The sequence below is a fragment of the Rhincodon typus genome, chromosome 6, assembly GCF_021869965.1.
Source record: "Rhincodon typus isolate 14 chromosome 6, sRhiTyp1.1, whole genome shotgun sequence".
Classification (NCBI taxonomy): domain Eukaryota; kingdom Metazoa; phylum Chordata; class Chondrichthyes; order Orectolobiformes; family Rhincodontidae; genus Rhincodon; species Rhincodon typus.
In genome coordinates, this window is record NC_063337.1 from 4,141,495 (window position 1) to 4,156,258 (window position 14,764).

At 44.3% G+C, this 14,764-nt stretch overlaps 1 protein-coding gene across 2 annotated transcripts in view; it reads left to right on the top strand.

Annotated features, from left to right (window-relative positions):
• The window catches only part of ints4 (integrator complex subunit 4), a 71,146-nt gene that overhangs the window by 31,995 nt on the left and 24,387 nt on the right, over window positions 1–14,764 (top strand). For both annotated transcript variants that reach the window (XR_007262259.1, XM_048597922.1), the window contains exons 15-18: window positions 2,087–2,244; window positions 5,747–5,840; window positions 10,759–10,839; window positions 13,694–13,824. Coding sequence is in view for 1 of the 2 variants with exons in the window: in XM_048597922.1 (XP_048453879.1) it covers window positions 2,087–2,244; window positions 5,747–5,840; window positions 10,759–10,839; window positions 13,694–13,824 (464 nt within the window). In the remaining variant the exon portion in view is untranslated. The remainder of the gene's footprint in view (window positions 1–2,086; window positions 2,245–5,746; window positions 5,841–10,758; window positions 10,840–13,693; window positions 13,825–14,764) is intronic.

A 14,764-nucleotide genomic window follows, 5' to 3' on the forward strand; every position in this document is an offset into this window, starting at 1 on the left:
AATTGTGCAATTCATGCTGAATAATCCTGCTGAATACACAGTAACAGCCACAGTACCACCAATGTAATCCCCAAGTATTATGGATTTTTATTTGCATATTGTGGGCAGGCCTATGATAAATCATAGGTGGAAATATTCTGGCATTAAAAGGTGCTTCCTCAAAAGTACAAAATTACTTTTGTTAACTTCACTCAGATCTCAGTACCTTTGTCAGTGTCATTTATTCCACTTGTGTATTTTTGAAGTTCACTACTTCCATGGAAAATATTGTAATTATCTGCATTGGAGTTAAACATGCTGTAGGAGTTACTGTGCATTGAGAAAAATGAAAATGGGAGTGACAAGCCGACACAGAGGTTTAGACCCTGATCTTATTATCTTTAGGTTCGTCTCCAACCTAGAAAAACAGGGTGAATATCTCTTGGTTGTACAAGTCTTAAATGAAATTAATTTGATGTTCACTCCATATGCTGGTAGGCATAGCCTTGAGATAAAATTGGCCCTAATTCGGAAATCTCAAAGTCATAGAGTTATACAACACGGAAACAGACTGTTCGGTCCAACACATCTGCAGCGACCAACTATCCTAAATATCTGGCCCATATCCCTCTAATGTCCCCATCCAATGTTTTTAGTGTTTTACATGTTGTAACTGGACCCATCTCCACCACCTCTGGCAGCTTGTCCAAACATGCACCACCCTCTGCGTGAAAAAAGTTGGCATTCAGGTCCTTGTTAAATTTTTTCTGTCACCTTAAACCTATGCCCACTAGTTCTGAACTCCCCTACCCTGGGAAAAAGACCTTGGCTAATCACCCTTTCCATGCCCCGCGTGATTTTATAATCCTCCACAAGGTCAGCCCTCAGCTTCTGACGCTACAGGGAAGAAAAGCCCCAGCCTATTCTGCCTCTTCCTATAGCTCAAACCTTCCAATCCTGGCAACACTGTCTGCTACACCACCAATTTTGGCGTCATCTGCAAACTTACTAACAAGATGCAGTTGAGATAAATTATCGTGGCAGAGAAGTAGAAGCTTATTAAAACAGTGCTTGCTATATTGAAATACTAAGTCCAAGTGGAAAGTCTTTCACACCCTAGACATAGTGAAGAACTTGAGAAAACACTCCCTTAAATCAACACAATGTTCACGTGTACTAAATCCATTCATGAAATATATCTGCTCACTAGATTCCTTATGTTCTGGAAAAATTATCCTGAACATTAACAATTTTCAGAACAGAATGGATACCATTTCTCATCAAGATGACCAAATACATGTGGTCAAAAACAGCTTGGATTCTTTGAAAGATATTCTCTGGAAGGCCCAGTACAGTTCAATGCCAGATAGAATGTTAGGACATTAGTTGAGACCAGCAATTTTGTGCATTTGGGAATCTGAAAAACCTCAGGTATTTACTAAAGGAATTAAACCAGCAGCTTCCACATTTTAAACAAATGAATTATACAAGAAACATGTAAAACAAACACTAATAACAGACTGTGATAACAAGGTGTAGAGCTGGATGAACACAGCAGGCCAAGCAGCATCAGAGGAGCAGGAAGGCTGACGTTTCGGGCCTAGACCCTTCTTCAGGCCTGAAACGTCAGCCTTCCTGCTCCTCTGACGCTGCTTGGCCTGCTGTGTTCATCCAGCTCTACACCTTGTTATCCACTGTTCATCAATCGTGTTACAGCCAATTCGCGTTAACGAAACATGTTTTATAGCAGAACTACCTGTATCTGGCCTAGTCTGCATGCGAATCCAGGCCCACTGCAACGGTTGACTGTTAAATGCCATCTGAAATGGCTTGCTCACTTGTACCATACAGCTATGAAGTTTAAACGAAGGAATTAGAGCATATAGATCACCTGACATCAAACTAGGCGCCGGAAAGAGTAAATGCAAACACAGCAATTGCAAATTTCTGCATGTTGACTTCCTGTGCCAACAGGCTGGATCATTTGCCATGAGCATTGTGCAAAAATAATGTCGTGGCAAAACATGCAAAAGATGTTCCAGTTTCTCAATGCTTAACCCAAACTGTGAAACATCGCCAATCACTACGCGATGTCTTTCTTTTACAGCTGCCAGGCAGGAAGATGGTGTCTGTCTCAGATTCTACGAATGCGGCACTAAGTGAAGACTCATCCCGACAGTTTGTGCAGCAAAGCCTTGACCGGGTTCAGAGTATCCAACATCTAGACACCCAGGGAGCCCAGGATCTCTTAAAGTTAACAATACGGTATGAATTTCCAATGACGACTTTGCGGGATGTTTTACTTAAACAATTGGTCATTATCATTGTTTTAACATCACAGAATCATAGAATTGATATGGTGCAGAAGGAGGGCATTTGGCTCATCATGGTTCTATCCCCTAGTGCCAATCTCCTACCGTTTCCCCATATCCCTGCACACCATTTCTATCCAAATTACCATCCAATGAGGAAGTGATGGCCTTGTGATATTGTCGCTAAACTTTTAATCCAGTGACTCAGGTAACATTCTGGGGACCTGGGTTTGAATCCCACCTCGGCTGCAAGAAATCTGGAATTAAGAGTCTAGCAATGACCATGAAACCATTATCGGTTGTTGGAAAATCCCTTCTGGTTCACTTCCCTGCTCTAGCCTTTATGTAACTCTGGACCTACAGCAATGTGATTGCCCAGAGGACAGTTAAGAGTCTATAAGGGATGAGCAATAAATGCTGGCCTAGTCAGTGATGCCCACATCCCATGAATGAACAAAAAACAAAGCCCTCATGAAAGCCTCAGTTGAACCTGCCTCCCCATGCATTTTATATCCTAATTGCTGACTACGTGAAAGAAGATTTTTCTCACCACCTTTGCTTCATTTGCATATTCCTCTAAATCTACACCCCCTTGTTAAAAAAGAAACCAGTGGGATCAGTTTCTCCTTATTAACCCTGTTCGGGCCACTCATGATATTGAAAACCTGTGTCACATCTCCTGTCAGCCTTCTATCCAAAGGGAACAGTCCCAACTTTGTCCACCTGTCCTCATAATTGAAGTTTCTCATTCCTGGAACCATTCTAGTAAATTGCTTTTGTATTTCCTGCAATGCTTTTGCATTCTTCCTATAATATGGTGCCCACAGCAGTATATAGTTCTCCAGCTGAGGTCTAACAGCACCACCCTTCTCTAGTTCTTTTTGCCTTTATTACTAAAACAGAGGACACCATGCCCTTTTGTGGGATCTGAGTGTTGCTGCATTTCAAACCAGCCATCCAACTAACTGAGCTAAACATTCAGAGTGAGCGATGCCTGGAATGTGGGTTCAATTTCTGCACTGGCTGTGGTTACCATGAAGGATTCTCCTTCTCAACCTCTCCTCTGGCCTAAGGCTTGGTGACCCTCTGGTTAAGCCACCAGTTGTCTCTCTAATGGGACAGCAGCGCTATGGGCTGGTAAGACGATGGTAGGGGAGTGTCACTGACAGGGCCAGCCTTTATTGCTCAGTTGTAATTGCCCTTTAACTAATCGATCTTTCGAGCCCTTTCAGAAGGCAGTTAAGAGTGAACCACATTGCTACAGGGTCTGGAGTCACGTATGTCAGTCCAGGTAAGGATGGCAGATTTCCCTCCTGAAGAAACGTTAATAGAGTCATACAGCACTGAAACAGTCCCTTCAGTGCTACTAGTCCACGCTGACCGTGTTCCCAAACTAAATTAGTCCCACTTCCCTGTGTTTAGCCTGTATCCCTCCAAACCTTTTCTATTCATGTATTTATCCAAATGTCTTTTAAGTGTTGTAACTGTACCTGCATCCACTACTTCCTCTGGCAGTTCATTCCATGCAAGAGCCAGTCTCTTTAAAAAAAAAGTTGCCTCTCATGTCCTTTTTAAAATGTTCTTCTTTCACCTTAAAAATATGCCCCTAGTTTTGAGCTCTTCCCACCCTTGGAAAAGACCCTTGCTATTCACCTCATTTATACCCCTCATGATTCTACAAGCCTCCTACACTCCAGTGAAAAGTGTCCCAGCCTATCCAGGAACAAAAACACAAATTGCTGGAAAAGCTCAGCAGGTCTGGCAGCATCTGCGAAGAAAAATCACAGTTAACGTTTTGGGTCCAGTGACCCTTCCTCAGTACAACCTCAACATGATGTCCCAACTCTTACATGCAAAGGCCTGAGCAATGAAAGCAAATGTGCTAAATGTCTTCTCAATCAGCCTGTTTACCTGTGACACAAATTTCAAAGAATTACATACCCTTAGGTCTCTCTGTTTAACAACAGTACCCAGGGCCTTACCATCAATTGTGTAAGTCCTGCCCTTTGTTTCTTTTACCAAATGCAGTACCTCATATTTCTCCAAATTCCATCTGCCACTCATCAGCCCTTTGATCCATTGATCAAGATCTCTTTGTAATCTTAGATTACCACCTTCTCTGTCCACTGTACCACCAATTTTGATGTCATCCATAAATAGACTAACCATGCCTTCTATATTCTCAGTCAAATCATTTATATAAATGACAAATAAAAGTGGACCCAGTATCGATTCATGTAGTACACCGCTGGTCACAGGCCTCTTGACTGAAAAGCAACCCTCCACCACCACCCTCTGTCTCCTAACGTCAAGCCAATTTTGTATCTAATTGGCAAGCTCACCCTGAATCCCATGTGATCTATCTTTACTAATTAGTTTACCGTGCAGAACTTTGTCAAAGGCTTTATTAAAATCTAAGTAAACAACGTCTGCTGCTCTGCCCTCATCAACCTTTTCGGTTTCTTCCTCAAAAAACTCAATCAAGTTTGTGAGACGTGATTTCCTTCACATAAAACCATGTTGACTGTGCTGAAGCCCAAATGAACCAGATGATGTGGCGATCGATGATAGTTCCATGGTCACCTTCACTGAGACTAATTTTCAATTTCAGATTTATTAATTGAATTCAAATCCCAACAACTGCTGTTGTTTGTTTTGAACCCATGACCCCAGGGCCTGTGGATTGCTAGTCCTGTGATAATACAACACTTCAGTGTGTTGGTGTACACATTTTTAAGGATCAACAGCAAATCCTGGCCCTGCCAGGGATTCAGAGATCTCATGAAAGATAAAAATTTTAAAAAAAAATGCCTGCAAATAAATTCAAATTTACAGTCTCTGCCACGTTTCAGGAAGGTTGTGAATATTCAGAAGTTCGCTGGAATGGAACCTAAGTTGAGGGACTTCAGTCAGATGAAGAGGCTGAGGTGGTGTACAAAACACAAAAGATATGAAAGGAGTGAGGATTTGGTCAAGTTGCTCAAAATTATAAAGGATAAAGAATAAATATAGAGAAACTTATGCATTCCTGAAAGGATCAGTAACCAGAGGACACAGGTCCAAGTTAATTTTTAAAAGGAGTTGCAGGATATTAAGAGACATTTTATATAGTAAGTGTAATCTGAATGTGCTGCCAGAAAGGGCAATGGAAGCAACGTTTGATCATAACTTCCAGAAAAGAGTCTTATAAGTATTTGAAAAGGAAAACTGTGCAGGGCTCTGCAGAAAACACAGCAGAGGGATTAATTGGTCAGATTATTCAAAGAACCGGCACACACACAATGGGTCAAATGGCCTCCTTCAGGGATGAATGATTTTAATGGCCTTTGCTGAGGATACTCTCAATGCCACCAGCAAAACTGCTGAAGGTTAAAGTTCAGAGCAGGACTTTATTGATTCCATTGAGACTGTGCAAGTGATGCGCTTTTTTAAAAAAATCTTTCTTCTCAAAACAGTGACCTACAGCGACTAGGAGAGCTGCAGCCAGAGCTGGCAGGAATAGCAGAGTTTTCTGCCACCTACCTTGAGTGCCAGCTCCTCCTTATGAAGGTAGATGTGTGTGCTGTGTTAAAATGTTGCTTTGTATCTCCACTATCTCCACCTTGCTGTGCGCGGACCTTCAAAGCAAGCGATTGGCAAAGGATTTAGTAAAAAATGTGGTGGATAACTGATAGGGTGAAGTTAAACTGAAGTACAGGGCATCTGTTTCCAATAACAGGAGGGTCAATAGCCAAAGGATGCAAATTAAGAAAAAAATCGTGAAGGCTTCTGTCAGTATATACAGAGAGGAGGTTCAGTGCCATCTCAGTTTGCCCTGAGAAGATGGTTGTGAATCGCCTTCTCCACGTGCTGTAGTTCATCTGGTTTAGGTGCAGCCGTAGCCTAAGTGCTGAGAAATGTGGAATAAACCCTCCTCGGCCATTATTGTCTTGAACTTGAATAGGAAGGGTTTAGAGGGATATGGGCCAAATGCTAGCAAATGGGACTAGAATAATTTAGGATATCTGGTCGGCATGGATGAGTTGGATTTAAGGGTCTGTTTCTGTGCTGTTCAGCTCTATGAGTCTATAACTTGGAAGGTTCACTGAGGTCGCTTTGGGTTTTAGGCCCAAGTTTTCTAAAGTTTGAACAGGACCTGGAGGAGGCCTTTCAGTCCCGTAAAACTGTTCTGCTATCCGATTAGTCATGGTTGATCTGTAGATTAAAAAGAATATTAGAGGTGAGATTTGAACCCTGACCTGCAGGGGAAACTTCAGAGACAATGGGCTGAATCTTGCACTTATTGGCTAAGTATCAGTGTTGAGTTTTTTCTGCTGGGATTCTCGCTACGAAGCCTAGCAAATTTTCTCACTGTGTCTTGCCAGACCTCAGTAACGATCTACCAAACCCGTAATATCTGATTCCAGCCCTGTCTCACCACCACTGTGATATCCTTAAATTAATGGGTATCCCTTATACCCACGTCACCTTTAAAAGGCCCTTGTCCACCCAGATTTGCACACAGTCCAGAGACGCCCTGTACAATTTCTCATGTTTGTCCTGGGCATGGAGGGTATCCTCACCTTGCTTCATTGGCAGTGACCTGGAACACCTGCTGGACAGGGTGCTGCTGGCACAGGGCTTGCTCTTCTGTCAGCAGCAGAGGCTATGCCATCAGATCATGTTGCCATTATCCCAGGTTGCCAGCTGGCTTAGAGCAGTCCCAGCTGTCTGGAAGAATGCCCAGCACTGTTGGAAGAGTGACCTTCTCCACAGTTAGGGAAAGTGGCACCATCTTCTGTCTGATACCTCACGTCACACTCACTCTAATTCTGCTACTGTACCCACCTTCCTCCAATGCTTGTGCACTAACACTCACTATTACAAGCAACGTCTCCCCTCACTCCATCCTCTGTCACTGCCAATCCTCCATGCCCTCTGCACTGCCTACTCACTCTCTCTGGACACTTTCCTATTTGCATGGAAAGTGATCTCTGTCACCTACTTTCATCTCCCTTAGTGAGTCAAGATCTACGGTGACCTGCCCGATAGTAAGCTCCTTGACCCTTATATGGCGAGCATCCTGACTGATTGCCCTGAGTTATAGAATCATAGAATCCCTAAAGTATGGAAGCATGCCATTTGGCCCATCGGGTCCACACTGACCCTCCAAAAAGCATCCCACCCAGACCCACCTCCCTATCCTAACTCTGCATTTGCCATGGCTAAAACACCTAGGCTACACATCCCTCGACACTATGGACAACTGAGCATGGCCAATCTACCTAACCTGCACTTCTTTGGTCTGTGAGAAGAAACCGGAGCACACGGTGGAAACCCATGCAAACATGGGGAGATTGGGTGACTTTCTGTGTGGAATTTACATAAAGGAGGAATTGAGCCCGGGTCCCTGGCGCTCAGAGGGAGCAGTGCTAACCACTGAGCCCAATCCCACCCATGTCACTCAAACAAAGAACAAAGAAAATTACAGCACAGGAACAGGCCTTTCGGCCCTCCAAGCCTGCACCGATCCAGATCCTCTATCTAAACCTGTCACCTATTTTCAAGGATCTGTATCTCTCTGCTCCCTGCCCATTCATGTATCTGTCTAGATACATCTTAAATGACGCTATCGTGCCCGCCTCTACCACCTCTGCTGGCAATGTGTTCCAGGCACCCACCACCCTCTGCGTAAAGAACTTCCCACACATATCTCCCTTAAACATTTCCCCTGTCACCTTGAAATCGTGACCCCTAGTAATTGAGTCCCCCACTCTGGGAAAAAGCTTCTTGCTATCCACCCTGTCTATATCTCTCCTGATTTTGTAGGCCTCAATCAGGTTCCCCCTGAACCTCCGTCTTTCTAATGTAAATACTCCAAATCTACTCAACCTCTCTTCATAGCTAGTGCCCTCCATACCAGGCAACATCCTGGTGAACCTCCTCTGCACCCTCTCCAAAGCATCCATATCCTTTTGGTAATGTGGCGACCAGAACTGTACGCAGTATTCCAAATGTGGTCGAACCAAAGTCCTATACAACTGTATCATGACCTGCTAACTCTTGTACTCAATACCCTGTCTGATGAATGAAAGCATGCCGTATGCTTTCTTGACCACTCTATCGACCTGCATTGCCACCTTCAGGGTACAATGGACCTGAACACTCAGATCCCTCTGTGCATCAATTTTCCCCAGGGCTTTTCCATTTACCGTATAGTTCGCTCTTGAATTGGATCTTCCAAAATGCATCACCTCGCATTTGCCTGGATTGAACTCCATCTGCAATTTCTCCACCCAACTCTCCAATCTATCTATATTCTGCTGCATTCTCCGACAGTCCCCTTCACTATCTGCTATTCCACCAATCTTAGTGTCATCTGCAAACTTGCTAATCAGACCATCTATACCTTCCTCCAGATCATTTATGTATATCACAAACAACAGTGGTCCCAACATGGATTCCTGCGGAACACCACTGGTCACAGTTCTCCATTTTGAGAAACTCCCTTCCACTACAACTCTCTGTCTCCTGTTGCCCAGCTAGTTCTCTATCCGTCTAGCTAGTACACCCTGGACGCCATGTGACTTCACTTTCTCCATCAGCCTACCATGGGGAACCTTATCAAACGCCTTACTGAAGTCCATGTATATGACATCCACAGCCCTTTCCTCATCTATCAACTTTGTCACTTCCTCAAAGAATTCTATCAAGTTGGTTAGACATGACCTTCCCTGCACAAAACCATGCTGTCTATCACTAATAAGCCCATTTTCTTCCAAATGTAAATAGATCCTATCCCTCAGTATCTTCTCCAGCAGCTTCCCCACCACTGACGTCAGGCTCACTGGAGTATAATTACCTGGATTATCCTTGCTACCCTTCTTAAACAAGGGGACAACATTAGCAATTCTCCAGTCCTCCGGGACCTCACCCGTGCTCAAGGATGCTCAAGGATGCTGCAAAGATATCTGTTAAGGCCCCAGCTACTTCCTCTCTCGCGTCCCTCAGTAACCTGGGATAGATCCCATCCGGACCTGGGGACTTGTCCACCCTAATGCCTTTTAGAATACCCAACACTTCCTCCCTTCTTATGCTGACTTGACCTACAGTAATCAAACATCTATCCCTAACTTCAACATCCGTCATGTCCCTCTCCTCAGTGAATACCGACGCAAAGTACTCATTAAGAATCTCACTCATTTTCTCTGACTCCTCACATAACTTCCCTCCTTTGTCCTTGAGTGGGCCAACCCTTTGTCTAGTTACCCTCTTGCTCCTTATGTATGAATAAGAGGCTTTGGGATTTTCCTTAACCCTGTTTGCTGAAGATATTTCATGACCCCTTTTAGCCCTCTTATAAATCCTTATAAGATTCCATCCTGTGTCCACAACCATTGGACTGTCCTACCATCAGATATGTACGAGGATGTACGTTTGGGTGTTGCTACTTCTTTAAATTACCCGGTGGCTTGTATAACTTGTAGTCTCTCCTTGGTCAAGGTGTTGCCATGGAGAATGCAATCATTGTGAACTTGCCAACCAATCAGCACCTTTTCTCACCTATTATAAATGGTTGCGGGATTGTTTGAAATTTGGCATTCTTGCCTTTGTGAGTGCAAGATGCAAAACTTTGTCATCATGTCAGTCTTTTCAATAGTATACTGCTTTTTTTATTGCAGGGCCTTTTCTGTTTTGAACATTTATAAACCGTTTTAATTGTAACTTGCTCTCATGTATTCCTAAGGGTGAGTAGAATGGTTTAAAGATTGTTTGTGCTTAGTTGAGTGTAGATGATTTAAGGGCAAATGGATTGAAGAGTTTGAAATAATTAAAGGATTTGATTGGGTGGGTAGAGACAACCATTCCTTCTCATGGGCGTGTCCTGAACAAGTCTAAGTAGCTATTCAGCAGTGATGTCAGGAAGTGCTCTTTCACACAAGGGGTAGTGGGAATTGGGAACTCCCTCTGCTGGAACACTGCTGAGACTGGTCGTCAACTGGAAATTTCAAAATTGAGATTGATAAATCTTTCTGTTGATCATGTGTTAAGGGTTGTGAAATCAAGGCTAGTGGTAGGGTTAAGGTAGAGATCAACTATGATCTAATTAAATGGAGAAACATTCTCTAGCATCTGAATTGGCTCGTCCTGTTTCCTGTATATCTCCACATTACACTGTTGGTGGAGATGAGAATTCAATCTGGATTTCTTTAATGCTTCTGTTTCTCCCTTGGGCAGGAGAGACTTTTACTTGGTGATTGCTTGCTTTTTGGCATTCTTGCATTCAGCCTGATGAAAGTGAGATGAGAAGCGTCAGCAACATCTCATCCAGGAGGATTCCAGTTTTTTGCTTCCCAGGCAAATGTGCATATTGCTGAAAGCAGATATCACACGTGCGTGCACGTGTGTGAGCGCGTGCTTGTGTGTATTCTGCGACATTTCTCAATGAGGTAGAATCTGAAAGGAAATGTCATTTTCACCCCCGCAGAGCCTTCAAGAGAAGTTGTGGAATGTGGCTGCCCCACTCTACCTCAAACAGAACGCCATGGCAGCTGCTGCTGCTAAACAGGTAAGGTTCATTCACTCCTGCCCCTTCGTGTTACTACCCTCCCTCCTCCCTCCCCACCTTCGCTTGCTCCTTATGGTCCATAACCTCTCTCAGTGCAAGTAACAGACTTCAAATCAGAATATTGTTCAATTGTAGCCGAGTAGGGCTGCTTGATTTGATGAGAGCAATGCAGTCATGAGCTGCTGAAGAACTTTGTAAGGATATCAGCAGATTGTTTAAAAGCCACTTTGTTATGTGAATCGTGCACTTAAAGAAGTTGCACATCTGTCGCTGAGTCAGAAAGTTGTGGAGCGTATGCAAGGCCAATGATATCATTGGCCATGACAGGTTTCAGTCAGTGTACAGCCTAAAGGTGGTCTCACTGAAGTAGATCTGCCTCTAGGGTGGGGCACATCAGGGTGTGCACCCTGGGTCTTCCTCTTTGGGGGGGTCTTCCTCTTTGGGGGAGTCTTCCAGGTCCCCAGGCACCGATGCTCAAGTACGTCAAGGCACAGGGAGCGAACCTGCCCTTGAAAGCATTGGAAGTTCACCCCAGTAAACAAAATTGCGAATCAGAGGTTGCTTCTGTCCAACGAGTGCAGGAGACAAGCAGGCTGTGGATGGACAGACAGAGAAAGGAAGTATCGGCATTGAGCCAGTCTGCCTGGGCCTGGAAAGATAGTAGTCAGACCTGGGGATAGGGAGGTTGAAGCAGAGGAGTGGGAGACTTGCAATGATTTGCCCTGGGACCCACATGCCCCTAGTGACAGCCCTGCATATAAACCCCTGAGGGGACTAACAGAGTGGATACAAGGAGAGTATTCTAGCTTCCCCAATAAAATGAAACAAAACCGATGAGAAGAAATCATTTCTTTCAGAAGGTGGTTAGCCTGTGGAGGTTTTCTCCAGAAATCTGTGGAGGCTGTGTCAGTGTATGAGTTACATAGATTTTTGTCTGAGGACAAGAGAGTCAAGGGCATTGGAGGGGGTGGATGTAGGGCAGGCAGGGAGAGAGTAAAATGGAATTGTGATTTCAGTCGGATCAGCATTGATATTAGTGACTGGCAGTGCAGGCTCAAATGGTCTAATCCTGCCCCTAAGCAGTACGGGATTCAGAGATAGTAAGAACTGCCGATATTCAGAGATAGTAAGAACTGCCAATTGATGCTGCTTGGCCTGCTGTGCTCATCCACCTTGTTATTTCAGATTCTCCAGTCCCTTTACTGGCTCCATCTCCGCCTCCCTAACCTGTCCGTCTTTCCTCCCATCTATCCGCTCCTCCCACCTCAACTCCTACCTACCAGCTTCATCCCCACCTCCTTGACCTGTCCATCTTCCCTTGACTGACCAACCCCCATCCTAACTCCCCACCTATACTCACCTTTACTGGCTCCATCCCCGCCTCCTTGACCTACCCGTCTCCTCTCCACCTATCTGCTCCTTTATCCATCTTCCATCCGCCTCCCCCCCTCTCTATTTATTTCAGAATCCCCTTTCCCTTCCCCTCCCCCATTTCTGAAGAAGGGTCTAGGCCCGAAACGTCAGTTTTCCTGCTCCTCTGATGCTGCTTGGCCTGCTGTGTTCATCCAGCTCTACACCTTGTTATCCCTAAGCACTATGCGCCTGTTTTGTTACAAATGGTAGTTCTTTAGGTGATCACTAGAGGAAGGAGTTGGAATGTGGCTCACACACAGAGCTCATTGTTCTCCTGATAACTTACTTGCTCAGCAGCTTGTTGCTGAATATCACCATTCCTTTAGGTTAGTGTCAGCTGTGTCACATGCTCTCTTTTTATCACAGACATGAAGGAGCTTTGCACCAAGGCCTGTCTGCCCATTGCCCCTGTGCCCACTGACCCATGTTGCCTCCCAGACCGGCAACATCAATATTAAAGTTCTCAACATTGTGTTCATATCCCTCCCTGGCCTCACGCCTTCAAACTCCGTATCCTCTCCTAAAGCAATCCCCCCATATCACTGCACCAGTTCTGTCCTCTTTCTGCTCCTGAACGCCAACTTCACTGATGCCGATTTTGGTCACCTGTCCCAATGTCAGAGTCAAGGTTTGCTTGACAATGCTATGTGCTACTTAGATGTAAATTGTTGTTGTAAATGATATAAAACTACATGATAGATCTCAAAATAATTGGCCCAAGGCTTTCTGGTCAGCGGCTGACTGCAATTTAAGCTGTTTGCTTGCCATTTTAGACTGGAGCCTCTACATTTTGACCTTGGCTCCAACAAGGATCCAGTGGAAAGAAGAGTTGGGAAGCAGAATGTTGAGTCTAGTCCAGTGAAGTCTTGCTGCCTCCCCGTTTTTGCAGTGTAAATTACATATGCCCCTTAAAGTCTCTCTTTAGTTCATTGACTTGCACTCTATTTAAATGGAGCTGCCATCTCGCTCCGATACTGGACAACCTCTCCCCTCCCCATCATTGTTAGCCCAAGAACCTGTTCTGCATCACCGACATTGAAAATCCCACTCTTGACCCCCGTCTTTATATGTCCCTTTACCTCACACATCCCTAGCAGTGTACACCCTCTCACCTCTCTCCCTGGCAGTGCCCCACCTTACCCCCTGGCAGTGCCTGTCCACTCTGGAGTGATGCTCAACCCCACAATATTCTGACTGCGAATTAAGAGTGCTTACTCTTTGAGCTGCGACCAGCACTGACCGAGCGCTGCTGTGCTTCAATATGGAATCAAGGTTACTTATTCCAAATGTGGCATATTGCTTGAAGTGTTTTTGAGGTTTTGGATGTAAGAAGGTGCGATCCAAATGCAGGAGTTGTTTTCAAGCTGTTTGACTGCCTTAAAGGAATCCTATTTAGCTGCACCTTTTACAATTGTCTTCCCCTCTGTCTCTCTGCCTACAGATTCTGGAGCACACATACAAACTGGAGTTTCTATACAGTGGCCTGGAGAGTAAACACATTGCAATCATCCACCACATGCGGCTTCAGGCTAAAGCGCTGCAGCTGATTCTGACTGCTCGGACAACCAGAGGGTAAGAATCTGCCTGAAGAGGTGGATTGACGTTTTGCAGTGCAGAACTTAATTTTTACTGGGGGAAGAAAGCACTCAGCCGGACAGTTACCAAGAAATACCATTGTATAGAAAGAGGAACATTTGTACTCGTCAAACCAGTATAAATTTATTTGCCTTCTACAAATTGGTCTAATTTGTGCAAAACTTCAACAAAATGTCTTTTTTCAGCAATACTTATGTAAGGACTGGTTGGAATGTGAAACTCATTACAAAGTAGAGTGGCTGTGGTAAATAGTACATTTAAAATGAAAGTGAGATGGGTATTTTACATAATTATATGGGTGTTACAATATAGTTTACAGACTATACAATGCAACAGGTCTGTTTATAGTTTACATGAGCCTCCTGCCACTCCCTCTTCCTTCAATCCTATCGACATCAGCTCTCCCTCATGTGTTTGGTGAATTTCCCCCTACATGTATTGATATTCTTCACCTCAACCGCCACCACTCCCTGTGGTAGTCACTTTCATCTTCTCACCACTCTCTGGGTAAAGGCCTTCCTCCTGGATTCCTGATTGGATTTATTAGTGATGCTTGCTTCTACTTTTGCTCTGTCCTACCGGTGGAAATCTGTGCTGTCAAGCCTTTTCATAAACGTAGGTCACCTTTCTGTCTTCTCTTTCTAGTTGTCATCTTTAACTGAGGAGTAATATTGTATGTAAAGCTATCTTGCTGATCAGAAACAGCTCTAGGATATTGATGCCACATGTTTATGTTTTCTTTGGAAAAGAGAAGACCGAGGAGAGATTTAATTGAGTTGTAGGCCAACATGGAATGGATCGGAAGGGCCTATTTCCCTAGAAAGAAAGGTCATTCATGAGGGCACATAAAGTCAGAGATAGTAATAAAAATGACAGGAAATTCTCAGTGACCCTGGCAGCATCTGTGGAGCAGGAA